The sequence below is a fragment of the Leptodactylus fuscus genome, chromosome 4 (genome assembly GCF_031893055.1).
Source record: "Leptodactylus fuscus isolate aLepFus1 chromosome 4, aLepFus1.hap2, whole genome shotgun sequence".
In the NCBI taxonomy this organism is placed as follows: Eukaryota; Metazoa; Chordata; class Amphibia; order Anura; family Leptodactylidae; genus Leptodactylus; species Leptodactylus fuscus.
The window spans coordinates 149,287,096-149,303,911 of NC_134268.1; the positions used below are offsets into that span (position 1 = coordinate 149,287,096).

The 16,816-nt window shown below is 43.9% G+C and overlaps 1 protein-coding gene across 1 annotated transcript in view; it reads left to right on the forward strand.

The window, feature by feature from the left end:
- The window catches only part of SUGCT (succinyl-CoA:glutarate-CoA transferase), a 577,328-nt gene extending 560,786 nt beyond the window's left edge, over positions 1-16,542 (forward strand). Inside the window, exon 14 of the mRNA XM_075271200.1 lies at positions 16,334-16,542. Within this exon, the coding sequence (XP_075127301.1) occupies positions 16,334-16,497 (164 nt within the window). The 3' untranslated portion in view covers positions 16,498-16,542. The remainder of the gene's footprint in view (positions 1-16,333) is intronic.
- Positions 16,543-16,816: the final 274 nt, after the last annotated feature.

A 16,816-nucleotide genomic window follows, 5' to 3' on the forward strand; every position in this document is an offset into this window, starting at 1 on the left:
AGAATGTTCTCTGGTCAGATGAGACAAAAGTAGAGCTTTTTGGGAAAATGCATCAACATAGAGTTTACAGGAAAAAAAGAGGCCTTCAATGAAAAGAACACGGTCCCTACAGTCAAACATGGCGGAGGTTCCCTGATGTTTTGGGGTTGCTTTGCTGCCTCTGGCACTGGAGTGCTTGACTGTGTGCATGGCATTATGAAGTCTGAAGACTACCAACAAATTTTGCAGCATAATGTAGGGCCCAGTGTGAGAAAGCTGGGTCTCCCTCAGAGGTCATGGGTCTTCCAGCAGGACAATGACCCAAAACACACTTCAAAAAGCACTTGAAAATGGTTTGAGAGAAAGCACTGGAGACTTCTAAAGTGGCCAGCAATGAGTCCAGACCTGAATCCCATAGAACACATGTGGAGAAAACTCAAAATGGCAGTTTGGAGAAGGCCCCCTTCACATCTCAGGGACCTGGAGCAGTTTGCCAAAGAAGAATGGTCTAAAATTCCAGCAGAGCATTGTAAGAAACTCATTGATGGTTACTGGAAGCGGTTGTTCGTAGTTATTTTGTCTAAAGGTTGTGCTACCAAGTATTAGGCTGAGGGTGCCAATACTTTTGTCCCGCCCAGTTTTGTAGTTTTGTGTAAAATGATCAAAATGATCTCAAATTTTAACATTAACTTTACTCTTTGAATGGCTTTTGTTGTGTTATGTGATAAGATATAGTGCTGCAGCTACCCATGTGAAATTAATGCTATATGATATGTGTACATATCTGATGTGTCGTTCTCAGTTTGGTTATTGTAGGGGAACCTAAGAGAACAGCTTATTACAAGTAGCATGTTTTTGCTGGCTACAAGTCAAAGTACAGTATGATGCTACAGCTCAGCATGTGTATATAAACAAGCAATATAGCCACATGTTCATTGAGAGGAAGGGTGTGGTAGTGGCAGCTGTGTACTGTATGTTGTGAGACACCAGTAGTGTGATGTTATTATTCCGCTAGAGGCAGGAGGGGCACATCTTATGAATGAGCTTTAGAAGTCATGCAGAGCTGATGGCTCCTATTGCTTACATAGTAAATAGGACAGACGGGATGAGACGGAAGCAGGTGAAACACTGCTATAAGTGCTGTAAAATATTGTAAAATGTGTTGTTCTGTAATATGTGTACAGAATGTCCCAATGCCTATTAAGACGCTGAGAGATTGAAGTAATGTTGGGAGGAAACAGCAATTATCGAGCTGGAATCTCCTGTTATGTCATTGGGTTGTAATAGTCTCATCTGTATGGTTCCCCAAGTGTCACAGGAATAACTGCTGCAAGAGCTGATGGAAGGAAAAGATGAAGACATTGTAGGCAGATGTTTTGCTCAGCTGTTAGGTGAGAAAATTTAAGTATGGAAAGAAGATCAACAGAAAACACTTATTGGTATTGTCCTCTGAATGTAATATCTGCATCCTGCCATTGCATAACAATGTAGATAACACACAGTGTGGGGATCCTAATAAAGCTCCAACATCTATTATTTATGCTACCTAACATCTCATATTGAACCAAACTATCCTAATGAAACGCTAACATTGATACTAACTAAAATCTTATACTGAACCAAAATAATGTATTTTTTTAATACTTGTATAAGAAGATTAATGCTAGAATACTACTACCGTATTTTCCAGACTATAAGGCGCACATAAAATACTTCGATTTCCTCAGAAATCGAAAGTGCGCCTTATAGTCCGGTGCGCCTTGTATAAGGCTTGAAGCGGCGGCACGCGAGGAGTTAAGCGGCGGCCGCCGGCAAAGTCTCCATGCCGCTTCCATACATTGCAATGGGAGCGCGCTATTCAAATAGTATTCGTTCATCTCTAACTATTTGAATAGCGCGCTCTCATTGTAATGTATGGAAGCGGCATGCAGACTTTGCCGGCGGCCGCTGCTTAAAGAGATTCTACTAGAGATGAGCGAGTACTGTTCGGATCAGCCGATCCGAACAGTACTCGCTCAACTCTAGATTCTACCATTAAAAGAACTTCTTCCCCCTAACCACGTCGGAATAGCCTTAAAAAGGCTATTCGTCTCTTACCTTTCCCATAGCCAGCGCCGCCTTCTCCCTGAGCTGTGTTCGCGCCTTCCGTGTCGTCTTCTTTGGGCCTCATGGATGACGCATGTGCGGTCGGCTCTGGCTGCGAGAGCCTGTTAGAGCCGACTGCGCATGCGTCATCCATGAGGCCCAAAGAAGACAGAGACGGAGCTGCGGAAGAAGGCGGCGCTGGCTATGGTAAAAAGGTAAGAGACGAATAGTCTTTTAAGGCTATTCCGACGTGATCAAGAAGGAAGTTCTTTTAAAGGTAGAATCCCTTTAACTCCTCGTGTGCCGAGCGCTTCCATTCATTTCAATGGAAGCGTGCCATTGAAATGAATAGAAGCGGCTGGCACGCGGGGGGTTAAGCGGCCGCCGGCAAAGTCTGCCGGCCGCCGCTTTCAATCATATAAGGTGCACTGGACAGCGCTGCGCCTTGTAGTCCGGTGCGCCTTATATATGGACCTAGGCAGGACTATAAGGTGCTCATGGGTAATGCGCCTTATAGTCCGGTGCGCCTTATAGTCCGCAAAATACGGTACATTCTGCAGAAAGACTATTGATTCGGTTATTGGATGTCAAAGTCATATAGTACTAGCCCTCACTATAATAAGGGTGAGAGCTTTGAAAGCTATTACTTAAAATTAAGCATGGATTCCCATAAACATCCCATAATTTATCGCTACAGGCAAATCTGCTGCCATATCCATATGCAGATTTGCTGTAGAATTGTTGCAGATTTTACTATTTGTCATTCTAAGAAATGGAAAGTGTGAATTTCGCAAAAATTCTATGACAAGTCAGCATCAAAATCCAAATATAGATACAGTAGAATTGTCTGCAGTGTAAATATTATAGTATATGTGAATCAGCCATTTAACCACTTCCGGACCGCCCATAGACTTTATAAGTCCGGATAGTGGTTGCCTTGTTCTGACAAGACGTACTGGTACGTCCAGTCAGAACACAGCAGTGCACAAGATCATGCAGCTGCTTTCACTGGGAGTTGGCTGTAACTTCAGCCAGAGCTCCCAGAGAGAAGACAGGGAAGGTTTATTCCCATCCCTGCCTCAGCGCTCAATGACCCGGCGGTCACGTGATACACCGGGAGCAGCGTCTTGCAAGAGATGCTGGGTCCTACAGGACCCAGATCAGCTCTGTATACCGTGTAGCAGTGTGCAGGAGGCTGTATTCCTCCTGCAACTGGGGCAGTTATAGGAGAAATCAGCCTCCAGTACAAAAAAAAAAGTAATCAGATGTCCCCAAAGGTCTATTATGACTTTATGGGGACACTATCTGAAAAAAATATTGAAAAATGAATTAAAAAGTTTTAAAAAAATGAAATAAAATAATTAAAAAAATAAGTAAAATAATAAGTAAAATAATACGCCAATAAAATGACGTTATTAAAGGTTATAGCCCCACCCCCGACAACACCATACAAAATAAAAATTACCGTAACAGAGAGGAAAAACTATTTTATAAAGTTTTTCAGTGACACTTTGTATTAAATAAAAAAGAAATAATAATAAATTGAAAACCAGACACAATTTCCCTCCTATTATGTTTATATTTTCCAGGATATAAAAAAAATTAAAACACATTCAAAAATAAAAAAAATAAAAAAAAAGTCCTATGTGTCGCCGAAAAAAGACGCAACAATTAATTGAATGAGACATACGAGAAAAATGTTACAGCCCTCAAAACCGCACATACAAAAAAACCTAAAAATGTGTCTGGTCCTGGACCACAAATTGGCCCGGTACTGAAGTGGTTAAAGAGGACTATTCATGGTCCAGGGCACAGGCAGCTCTATATACTGCTGGAAAGCCGACAGTGCACTGAATTAAGCGCACTGTCGGCTTTTCCGATCTGTAGCCCGGGTAAAGAGCTATCGGTCCCAGTACCGTAGCTCTTTACAGTCAGAAGGGCGTTCCTGACCGCCGCGCCTATGGCGCTGTACAGTGTGACCGGGGAGGAACGTCCACCCCCTTTGCTCACAGTGCTCGTCCATAGACGAGTATTATCAGGAGGGGAGGGGGCGTTCCTCCCCGCTCACACTGTACAGCACGATAGGCGCTGCTGTGTAGAAGGACATACCTGACAAACTGTCAGGAACGCCCTTCTCACTGTAAAGAGTTACGGTACCGGGACCGATAGCTCTTTACCCGGGAATTCAGCGCACTCTCGGTTTTCCAGCAGTATATAGAACTGCCTGTGCCCCGGATCATGAAAGGTTCTCTTTAAGTGGTTGTTTGCCATATATATGTAAAGTGCCAGAATGGTTTTTTAGGCAATTTTCCTGGTAACTCTTTGGATATGCATTACTATATATTATATTATATTATATTATATTATATTATATTATATTATAATAACAGATCCAGAAATTAAATAAAGGCAGGAAACGGAGGTTGGTAAATGTATCACTCTCTGTCTCATTGTCTTTTGTTAAAGGCCACAAATCAAAATATTACATGGTTGAATGAAGGTTCATTTATAAATTATTTTAATGAATTATTTCTTTTACACCATTCAATACTTTGGATAGGCTAGAAATTAAATATTTTTCAATATATGTATTATTGAGGACACACTGCTAAGTATTTGCTACAGGCCATAGTGTTCCCAAAAAGTGTTGCTTAAAAGACTGTCATATAAGTGACTCCATATGTCTTGCGGGCTGTCTGCAATCAAATCGGTATTTAAAATTATTAAAGATGTGTATGGTCCAAGGAAGAAAGTATGATAACTACTTGTACAATTATGTACTTGACTTCTAAACTGCTATTGCACTAGTAAGCTTTTCCAGAACCACCTTACGGCTACATTACACCAGATTGCTGTACACTCCAGAACAGCTGGGTGTACACTATGGCTGCCTATACAGCTAACAATTCACTATTCTTCTGCTATACAATTGGAAAGATTTCCTGCAGGATATTAGTAACTTTCTTTGTATCCTTTGTATTAATCAAGTTAAACATCTACTGGGCCAAACAGCATGTATCCCATTCATACAACAGCATGTACACTGTCACATTCATATAACAGCATGTACAGCATCACATTCATATAACAGCATGTACAGCATCACATTCATACAACAGCATGTATCACATTCATATAACAACATGTACAGTATCACATTTATACAACAGCATGCATCACATCATTCATATAACAGCATGTACAGTATCACATTTATAGAACAGCACGTACAGCATCACATTCATATAACAGCATGTATCACATTCATATAACAACATGTACAGTATCACATTTATACAACAGCATGTACAGTATCACATTCATACAACCAAAGTATGAATCCAAAACTACAACTGCTCACTCATCCCTTATCCACAGGTTAGGGGATAAGTTAAAATCAATGGGGGTCTAACTCCTGAGATCCCCGCTGATTATCAGAATCAATTCCCTTGAGTGAAAAAATGGTCACGTAGGTGAGCATTAATTTCAATTGAGTGTTGAAGATACCTGAGCACTGTACTCAGATGTATCTTACAACTTGCAACATCAGGTAAATGTCATTAGGACACCCCCAGTTTACATATACTGTACGGGATTCACTAGCGCCCTTAAACACATGAATGATAAATTGAAGGGGAGTAACACGCTCCTGACTCTCGCCATTGATGGCAGAAGGACATGGGCAATAAATGAGGAGAATAGTAGGAGAATAGCAAACAAGCAACTCCTATGCATAACAATTTCTAGGAAAGTTTAGTGATAGTGTAGGATGTATGTGACTATGGCTAAAGCTCCATGTAGCGGGACACTGCAAAAAAAAAAATGCTGCGGGAAAACCACTGCAGCAACGCATTGCATTTTTTTGCACAGTACTTTTAAAGGAAAGTCTGCAGAGATTTTCTCTGTGGACCTTCTGCTTCAGTTATGTCCACTGCACGTATTTTTCCACAGTGCATGACTAGGATTAGCTGGAGAGACTATAAAAAAAACAGAGTTTGTGTGTGGTCTTTGCTTGGTATTGCCACTCAGCCTATTCACTTGAATGGGACAATGGGACTGAGCTGTGAACAGGCCTTGTGACCAATGATTGTTTTGTCACATGGTCTGTCAACTAGAAGCGGTGCTGAGGAGGTGCTGCTGCCATTCAAAGAGTTGAATCATGGGGGTCTTTAGTGTCTGCCCTCCTCAAATCTTCGATTGGTAATCTATTCTAAAGATAGGGCATCAGTTCGGAAAACCCCATTGGGATGAAAGAACCCTACTTGTGTATATCCTTAGTGAGTTATATTTTTTATATATGTATCACCAGTATATTATATTGTCTATGTGTCTCAGACCTGGGAGGTGGTGGTTCTGTCGGGCACTCTGGGGAACCATCTTTCTGCACACCTATTGGTGGCTCTGTCGGGCACTCTGGGGAACCATCTTTCTGCACACCTATTGGTGGTTCTGCCTGGCACTCTGGGGAACCATCTTTCTGCACACCTATTGGTGGTTCTGCCTGGCACTCTGGGGAACCATCTTTCTGCACACCTATTGGTGGCTCTGCCGGGCACTCTCAGGCAGTGGCGGATCCAGGGTTTGCGGGGCCCTGGGCAATTGACTTTGGCGGGGCCCTACGCGCAGCGCGCCGCAGCAAATTAGGCCCCACCCACTTTTATGTTGACTCCACTCATTCTCATTCATTTTTCATGTGATTCCACACAGTATAATCCTCCTACAGTCACCCGTAAATTATATGTCCCCCCTCCATCTCTCCCCATTTTCATATACACCCTTCATCTACCCCTAGTTTCATGTCCCCCCCCTCTATCTCTGTCCCCAGTTTCATGCCATTCTCCCCCTTTATCTGCCCACAGTTTCATGTCCCCCCCATCTCTGCCCCAGTGTCATGCCGTTCTCCCCCCTTCATCTGCCCCAATGTCATGCCATTCTCCCCCCCTTCATCTGCCCCAGTGTCATGCCATCCCCCCCTTCATCTGCCCCAGTGTCATGCCATTCTCCCCCCTTCACCTGCCTCAGTGTCATGCCGTTCTCCCCCCTTCATTTGCCCCAGTGTCATGCCATTCTCTCCCCCTTCATTTGCCCCAGTGTCATGCCGTTCTCGCCCCTTCATCTGCCCCAGTGTCATGCTGTTCTCCCCCCTCCATCCACCCCAGTGTCATGCTATTCTCCCCCCTTCATCTGCCTCAGTGTCATGCCGTTCTCCCCCCCTTCATTTGCCTCAGTGTCATGCCGTTCTCCCCCCCTTCATTTGCCCCAGTGTCATGCCGTTCTCCCCCCTCCATCTGCCCCAGTGTCATGCTGTCCCCCCCTCCATCTGCCCCAGTGTCATGCCGTTCTCCCCCCTCCATCTGCCCCAGTGTCATGCCGTTCTCCCCCCTCCATCTGCCCCAGTGTCATGCCGTACTCCCCCCTTCATCTGCCCCAGTGTCATGCTGTTCTCCCCCCCTTCATCTGCCCCAGTGTCATGCTGTTCTCCCCCCTCCATCTGCCCCAGTGTCATGCTGTTCTCCCCCTCTCTATCTGCCCCAGTGTCATGCTGTTCTCCCCCCTCCATCTGCCCCAGTGTCATGCTGTTCCCCCCTCCCCTTCATTTGCCCCCAAGTTTCTTTGGGCCCCCTCCATCTTTGTCCCCAGTGTCATGCCGTTCCCCCCTCCCCTTCATTTGCCCCCCAGTTTCATGGGCCCCCTTCATTATGTTCCACCTTAATATTTAATACAAAACAAACACTTACACTCACCTTCTATCACTCACCTTCCATCGTTTCCCCGACGCTCCTCTCTCTCACTCCAGTCACATACGTGATGCAGGAGCTGTGACCTCAGCTCCTGCTTAGCTGCGGCCCGGCTTGCGTGTGTAAGCATGATGTGATGACGTCATCGCGCCTACACACGCAAGCCGGGCCGGAGCTTTAAAGCAGGAGCTGAGCTCACAGCTCCTGCTTTAATCGTGTATGTATTCAGCTCATCGGCGGACGGACGCCGATGAGCTGAAATCGTGACAGGCAAGTGCCGGGGGGCCCCCAGAGGCTCTGTGGGCCCCGGCAGTTGCCCGACTATGCCGAGGCTGACCGGGACCATTTTATTAGGGCCGGGCCGCGGGGCCCCGCTAAGCGCGGGGCCCCGGGCGGTTGCCCGGCTTGCCCGGCCCTGGATCCGCCCCTGCTCTCAGGAACCATCTTTCTGCACACCTATTGGTGGTTCTACCTGGCACTCTCGGGAACCATCTTTCTGCACACCTATTGGTGGTTCTACCTGGCACTCTCGGGAACCATCTTTCTGCACACCTATTGGTGGTTCTACCTGGCACTCTCGGGAAACATCTTTCTGCACACCTATGGCAGCATACTGACTCTCATGTTTTTCCTCTATTCCCCAGTACCATATGGGTTGTTTGTTTAGGTGGCGTTCATACTACCATTGGTGTCCAATTGCAGTGTCCGTTGCTACTGTCCGTTCAAGATTTTAGCAACGGACACTAGCTGTGTCCGTTACAATTTCCATTCATTTCAATGGGATTTCATCTGTTGTCCGTTAGTGTCCTTAAGGGTCCGTTAACAACCATGTCCGTTTTTTCAAGTGGACAGAGAAATCACACATGCAGGATTTTTTTGTCCGTTTGAAAAAACGGACAGAAAGTGTCCGTTTTTTTTTTTAAACATTGAGGTCTATGGGCAATGGACATATAACGGACAGTAACTGATGGCCATCAGTTACAGTCCGTTATTTTCTGTCCGTTTATTTTCTGCACATGCTCAGAAAGCATAAACAGCAAAAAAGAAAAAACGGACAGTATAAAAAACTGACACTAACTGATGCGTCCGTTTTTTTAAACTGATCCATTAAATGGATCAGTTAAAAAACGGACACATTAACATCAGTTAGCATCAGTTAGTGTCAGTTAATGTCCGTTATGATAGGTGTCCGTTTTTTTTCTTTTAAACGGACACCTTCATAATGGACACCAACGGTAGTGTGAACGCCCCCTTAGAGGTGTGAGTGAGTATATGAATGGCTCAGTGTGACAATTTGCCTCTATGCTGAAGTTATCTTGGCATAAAAAGAGCATTTTTGAACTCCTGTGTGTGAATTCTTTATTAGTGTCATCAGAATTCCTTTTAGGGTGGACATATTTAGGGATAGGTTCTAGTCAGGCCTCTCACCATTAGGGTATTGGTCCTGAGCTAGGCTATCAGGGTTTAACAGTCAATGTCACCCCCCCTGGTGTTTGTGTGTGAAATTGTGAACCTGATATAAGCAAGGGGGGATTGAGCTCATAGACCTGCAGGTATATACAGGTACCGTTCCCAGATTAAGATAAAACAATTCATTCCCCAGCTTTCTCAGATGAGGATGAAGCAGTTAATTCCTACAGATCAACCAAATGACATGTAGTGTAAATTTGCTTGAATGAACAATATGTGCTAGAAACCAATCATACCTGTGCACATGAACCCCAGCACTATAGTATGAGTCTTTATTCCATAGTAGCCATGAGTATTGAATGTGCCAGTAAAAGGTTTGTGTTCATTTAGACTAAATGATTTCTTTTAGTTTTTAATTCTACAAAATTATTATAGTCTATAGATACTTGTCGTTCAGATTGCAATATTCTTCAAAGTGATGCAATTCCTTCTGCTCTTAGCTGCTAAATGAGCGCAGTTTAAAGAGAAAGGTTGCCTTAAAAAGTAAAAATGTAATAACATCTCCCAATTAAATGCTAGAAATGCAAGTTGTTTTTGTAATATAAAAGAGAGGCCTTTCACTATAAAAGGGCTTATTCTAGATTGCATCAACAGTATTCATGACTTCAGGGAATGGGCTCTATCATGGGGGTTCTTACTAACAAAGTTGTTTTATACCATGGAATGACTGTAAAACATATTTTGCAGAAACCACAGCAGCTTTCGCTCTGTTATAGCTTTGCTGTCTCGGCTGCTTTACAAAGGTGTGCTCTGTTTATCGCGCAGCATTGCTTATGCCGCAGAAACAACACGTTCACTATTTTGTTGAATAGAAGCAAATATGTGTAAAACATAATTTATAACATGGTTCTTAATTTATCCCTAGATGTAGAACTGTTATTCTTTACCTGGATCTGGATGACTATGGATCATTCACTGTATGTAGACAGGACACGCTGCATACGATGCTTTATTGTTTATATCATTAATAGAGATGAGCGAACAGTGTTCTATCGAACACATGTTCGATCGGATATCAGGGTGTTCGCCATGTTCGAATCGAATCGAACACCACGTGGTAAAGTGCGCCAAAATTCGATTCCCCTCCCACCTTCCCTGGCGCCTTTTTTGCACCAATAACAGCGCAGGGGAGGTGGGACAGGAACTACGACACTGGGGGCATTGAAAAAAATTGGAAAAAGTCATTGGCTGCCGAAATCAGGTGACCTCCATTTTAGACGAATAGTGGATTTCAAATCCGGGTCATATGAGAATGTGAACTTTGTGACTATGAGACAGGGATAGCTGTACAGGCAGGGATAGCTAGGGATAACCTTTATTTAGGGGGGAATGTTATTAAAAATAACTTTTTGGGGCTCTATCGGGTGTGTAATTGTGATTTTTGTGAGATAAACTTTTTCCCATAGGGATGCATTGGCCAGCGCTGATTGGCCGAATTCCGTACTCTGGCCAATCAGTGCTGGCCAATGCATTCTATTAGCTTGATGAAGCAGAGTGTGCACAAGGGTTCAAGCGCACCCTCGGCTCTGATGTAGCAGAGCCGAGGCTGCACAAGGGTTCAAGCGCACCCTCGGCTCTGATGTAGGAGAGCCGAGGGTGCACTTGAACCCTTGTGCACCCTCAGCTCTGCTACATCAGAGCCGAGGGTGCGCTTGAACCCTTGTGCACACTCTGCTTCATCAAGCTAATAGAATGCATTGGCCAGCGCTGATTGGCCAATGTATTCTATTAGCCTGATGAAGTAGAGCTGAATGTGTGTGCTAAGCACACACATTCAGCTCTACTTCATCGGGCTAATAGAATGCATTGGCCAGCGCTGATTGGCCAGAGTACGGAACTCGACCAATCAGCGCTGGCTCTGCTGGAGGAGGCGGAGTCTAAGATCGCTCCACACCAGTCTCCATTCAGGTCCGACCTTAGACTCCGCCTCCTCCGGCAGAGCCAGCGCTGATTGGCCGAAGGCTGGCCAATGCATTCCTATGCGAATGCAGAGACTTAGCAGTGCTGAGTCAGTTTTGCTCAACTACACATCTGATGCACACTCGGCACTGCTACATCAGATGTAGCAATCTGATGTAGCAGAGCCGAGGGTGCACTAGAACCCCTGTGCAAACTCAGTTCACGCTAATAGAATGCATTGGCCAGCGCTGATTGGCCAATGCATTCTATTAGCCCGATGAAGTAGAGCTGAATGTGTGTGCTAAGCACACACATTCAGCACTGCTTCATCAAGCCAATACAATGCATTAGCCAGTGCTGATTGGCCAGAGTACGGAATTCGGCCAATCAGCGCTGGCTCTGCTGGAGGAGGCGGAGTCTAAGGTCGGACCTGAATGGAGACTGGTGTGGAGCGATCTTAGACTCCGCCTCCTCCAGCAGAGCCAGCGCTGATTGGTCGAGTTCCGTACTCTGGCCAATCAGCGCTGGCCAATGCATTCTATTAGCTTGATGAAGCAGAGTGTGCACAAGGGTTCAAGCGCACCCTCGGCTCTGATGTAGCAGAGCTGAGGGTGCACAAGGGTTCAAGTGCACCCTCGGCTCTCCTACATCAGAGCCGAGGGTGCGCTTGAACCCTTGTGCACACTCTGCTTCATCAAGCTAATAGAATGCATTGGCCAGCACTGATTGGCCAGAGTACGGAATTCGGCCAATCAGCGCTGGCCAATGCATTCTATTAGCCCGATGAAGTAGAGCTGAATGTGTGTGCTAAGCACACACATTCAGCACTGCTTCATCACGCCAATACAATGCATTAGCCAGTGCTGATTGGCCAGAGTACGGAATTCGGCCAATCAGCGCTGGCTCTGCTGGAGGAGGCGGAGTCTAAGATCGCTCCACACCAGTCTCCATTCAGGTCCGACCTTAGACTCCGCCTCCTCCAGCAGAGCCAGCGCTGATTGGTCGAGTTCCGTACTCTGGCCAATCAGCGCTGGCCAATGCATTCTATTAGCCCGATGAAGTAGAGCTGAATGTGTGTGCTTAGCACACACATTCAGCTCTACTTCATCGGGCTAATAGAATGCATTGGCCAGCGCTGATTGGCCGAATTCCGTACTCTGGCCAATCAGCACTGGCTAATGCATTGTATTGGCTTGATGAAGCAGTGCTGAATGTGTGTGCTTAGCACACACATTCAGCTCTACTTCATCGGGCTAATAGAATGCATTGGCCAATCAGCGCTGGCCAATGCATTCTATTAGCGTGAACTGAGTTTGCACAGGGGTTCTAGTGCACCCTCGGCTCTGCTACATCAGATTGCTACATCTGATGTAGCAGTGCCGAGTGTGCATCAGATGTGTAGTTGAGCAAAACTGACTCAGCACTGCTAAGTCTGCATTCGCATAGGAATGCATTGGCCAGCCTTCGGCCAATCAGCGCTGGCTCTGCCGGAGGAGGCGGAGTCTAAGGTCGGACCTGAATGGAGACTGGTGTGGAGCTATCTTAGACTCCGCCTCCTCCAGCAGAGCCAGCGCTGATTGGTCGAGTTCCGTACTCTGGCCAATCAGCACTGGCCAATGCATTTCTATGGGGAAAAGTTAGCTTGCGAAAATCGCAAACTGACAGGGATTTCCATGAAATAAAGTGACTTTTATGCCCCCAGACATGCTTCCCCTGCTGTCCCAGTGTCATTCCAGGGTGTTGGTATCATTTCCTGGGGTGTCATAGTGGACTTGGTGACCCTCCAGACACGAATTTGGGTTTCCCCCTTAACGAGTTTATGTTCCCCATAGACTATAATGGGGTTCGAAACCCATTCGAACACTCGAACAGTGAGCGGCTGTTCGAATCGAATTTCGAACCTCGAACATTTTAGTGTTCGCTCATCTCTAATCATTAACTAACTAGTAAAGCCGCAGTTGATAATTTTTTCGTCTTTTTGCTATCATCTTAGTAGCGTATAGTCAGTATATTGACTGCAGAGCTTCACTCCTATGACTTGTCTATTGCCTGGTAATGTTGAAACAGCCTCGGAAAGAGTTTGATTTGTGTCATAATTAAACATACCACAGAATTGTTTCCAGGGAAATTTTCAGAAATCATTAGCTCTGAGGCCTGATCATTTGGTTTGGCTCAGTTTACCCGAAATGCCACAGGCGTATATTTTAGCTCATTTCATTTAACCTCAAAACCATCAGTCCAAGTGCACAAAATCCCATGGAAGTTACTGGACAAACAAACCACTTTCTCAGGGTTTTGTAAAGCGAACAAACGGATTTTGCTCTTTATAAAATTATATCTAAGACATATATTTCAGAAGATATTTATCTGTGGTCCATTGGAAAATCCAGCTAAATTTGGTGAAGTCTACTGACAATCTGATGTCTGTGGTGGTCGTACCATAAGACCAACAGCCGATGCTACTAAAATAAGCTAGATCTGTCATTGGCCTGCAGGTAAATATCTCAGGTGTATGGCAGCACGAGACTGTAACGCTTGCTAAATGTTCTCCATCGCTATTCTGCTACTTCTATCAGATAATGAAGAACAGGGAACCTAATGGGCCCGTCATAAGTTACTGGGTAAATGTAGTATGTGTAAACCATGAAGCAGAGTGAAAAGAGTTTAACCCCTTGATGTTCTGTACTGTATTAATATGTTGTGTATATACTGTATATATATATATATATATATATATATATATATATATATAAGCTGTAGCAAGAGCAGAAGCTGAGTCTGCTACACGTTTTTCGGGTTCCAGCTGCTTTATTCCTCAGAATTTGCTACAGGAGACAGAAAATTCTCCAACTCTGCCAGATTAAACCCACAAATGCTGTGATCAATAGCCATTATGGCACTTGGGTGCTTGAGTAATAGTGGCATCCTTTTTTTTGCCTCCTCCATGGTGTAATAGTGTGGTTCCAATGGATTGCTATGGCAGCTCAGGGAGCAATCAACGGCCTCCTCTTTACCTTTCCCTATTACACATAGGTGTCCTATGCACAATATACTGCAGTAACGAAATATTGCAGTATATTGTACAGTGATCAAGCAATCCCGGGTTCAAGTTTGCTTGTAGCACAGTAAAAAGGAAAATGTAAAAAGCTTTTAAAAATAGTATTAAAGATAACTACAATTTTTTATTTATTTTTTTTATTTTATAACCCTTTCTCCCTCTGTGTGTTTAAAGTCTGAACTATCAAAAAATAATGTTTATTATTCCATATGGTGAACCTCATCCTTCTTCAAAAATGCAATAAAAAGTGGTCAAAAAGTTGTACATATTAGAAAATTGTACCAATAAAAACAAATAAGCATTCTTCATATATTTCTTATATTAAAAAGGTGAAAACATTATGAAAGTCAGATACCCCTAGCAAATCATTTAGTATCACAAAATGGCACTTTACTCTGTAAGAGTAATAAAACATAACAAAACTGATATTACTCATTACATTACAGAAGCAAACCATGTATTACTACACAGAGTTCTCATTACTATGCAGTGATTGTAGCGAGCTGTGCACCTGTGTGTCCATCACATGACCATGGACTGTATATCACATGACCATGGACTGTATATCACATGACCATGGGCTGTATATCACATGACCATGGGCTGTATATCACATGACCATGGACTGTATATCACATGACCATGGGCTGTATATCACATGACCATGGACTGTATATCACATGACCATGGACTGTATATTACATGACCATGGACTGTATATCACATGACCATCGACTGATTTTTATCAACTGGAAGTAAACAAAGAATGAATGACAGCAGACAGAGATCTAGAAAACTGTGTGGAATTATAATGGAAAATTGTATAGCATCTCATTATTCATTTATTTGCAGAAACTAGACAACCCTTTTATTTAAAGCAGCCTCTCTCTTGTCAGATTCTGTCAGTAATAAGCTTAAAGGGGATATCTGGTGTCTAAGGTTGAAAGCCTGTCCTGCCAGATTAACACCAGTTAAACAGTTTATATGGCATATGAGCAGCACAGCTCTCCCATGCTGCCTCGGTACACGCAGGTCTAATATTGATGGCCTATCCTACGGCACAGAACAAGAATAACACATAACAGTGTACAGTCAGATATTTTGTCTGCACACTGGTAAAACACAACACAACTGAGTTATATTTGGACTTAAATAATAAAGGACACTGTCTTGTGCTAGAATTCTGTCTCTGGTTGCACACATCCTTTGCGCCACATTCATTATGTGTTTTAGAGATAGACAGGGGTTGGCTTAAGGTGCACCTAATGCAACCAAAATGACATCAATATTTTGCTGTGAAGTAAGTGCTGTGTCTAAAGATGCCGCAAATGTATCAACTAAATGGACTGTCCTACTGAAATCAGGATGTTTGGTCAACTTCTCTTATGTATGGGACCAGTTATAAAGTTACTATAAATGCCAATAAATATCCCTAAAGTATGTTATTTATAAACACTTACAGTAAGCATCTTGTTGCTTTAAAGGGGACCTTTCACCTCCTGGGGCACATGCGGTGTAATACACGACTAGAAAGCCAACAGTGTGCTGAATCCAACACATTATTGGCTTTCACATTCTGTGCCCATGGCGAAGAGCTATCGGTTCCGGTACGGTAGCTCTTCTCTGTCAGAAGGGCGTTTCTGACAGTCAGTCAGGAACACCCTTCCTCACAGCAGTGTCTATTGTGTTATACTGTGAGAGGGGGCATTGCTTACTGCCCAGCGATGATGCTGAGTGGTGAGGAACACCCCCCCAGTACTCGTCTATAAACGGGTACTATCAGGAGGGGAGGGAGGCGTTCCTCATTGCTCTCACAGTACAGCGCAATAGATGCTACTGTGAGGAAGGGCGTTCCTGACTGACTGTCAGAAACGCCCTTCTGACAGTGAAGCGCTACGGTACCGGCACCAATAGCTCTTCACTGGGGGCACAGAACAGGAAAGCCAATAGTGCACTGTCGGCTTTCTAGCAGTGTATTACACTGCATGTGCCCCAGGAGGTGAAAGATCCTCTTTACCACCACATTTAGGCCAACATCGAAGAAATTATTTAACATGACACGTTCAGCCATAAACTAAAGCAAATGTCATTTTTATGTTCATAGGTCCTGCTGTAAGATTCAACAATTTCAACATATCTTCACCGAATCCACCTCCGGTCATTGGACAGCACACAGTGGAAGTCTTGAAAAGTATATTGGGATATGAAGACAATTATATCGCTGAACTGATCAAAGACAAGACAATAACTCAAAATGAGGTTCAATGATGTTAAATCATTGCGAAAAGTTAAATTAGCTCTGTTTCATTTCTATTCTGACCTATGATCATTTTTAATTAATTACTTCTAAGTACATTGTAGTATTAATCAATATTTTTCATTAAAGATTGAAATGAACTTTAATTTTGACTTATGATTTTTTTTGCACAATGAGTTGTACTTTTCCATTGCACCATTATAGGAAACATTTAGCAAATTCATCAGATCTTATTAGTTCATTCTTAGCGGGATGGCAAAAAAATCATCGTGTTTGCCATTCTTTTTTATGTTATATTTTAATCACTGCTTGGTGCACTGGGCATCATAA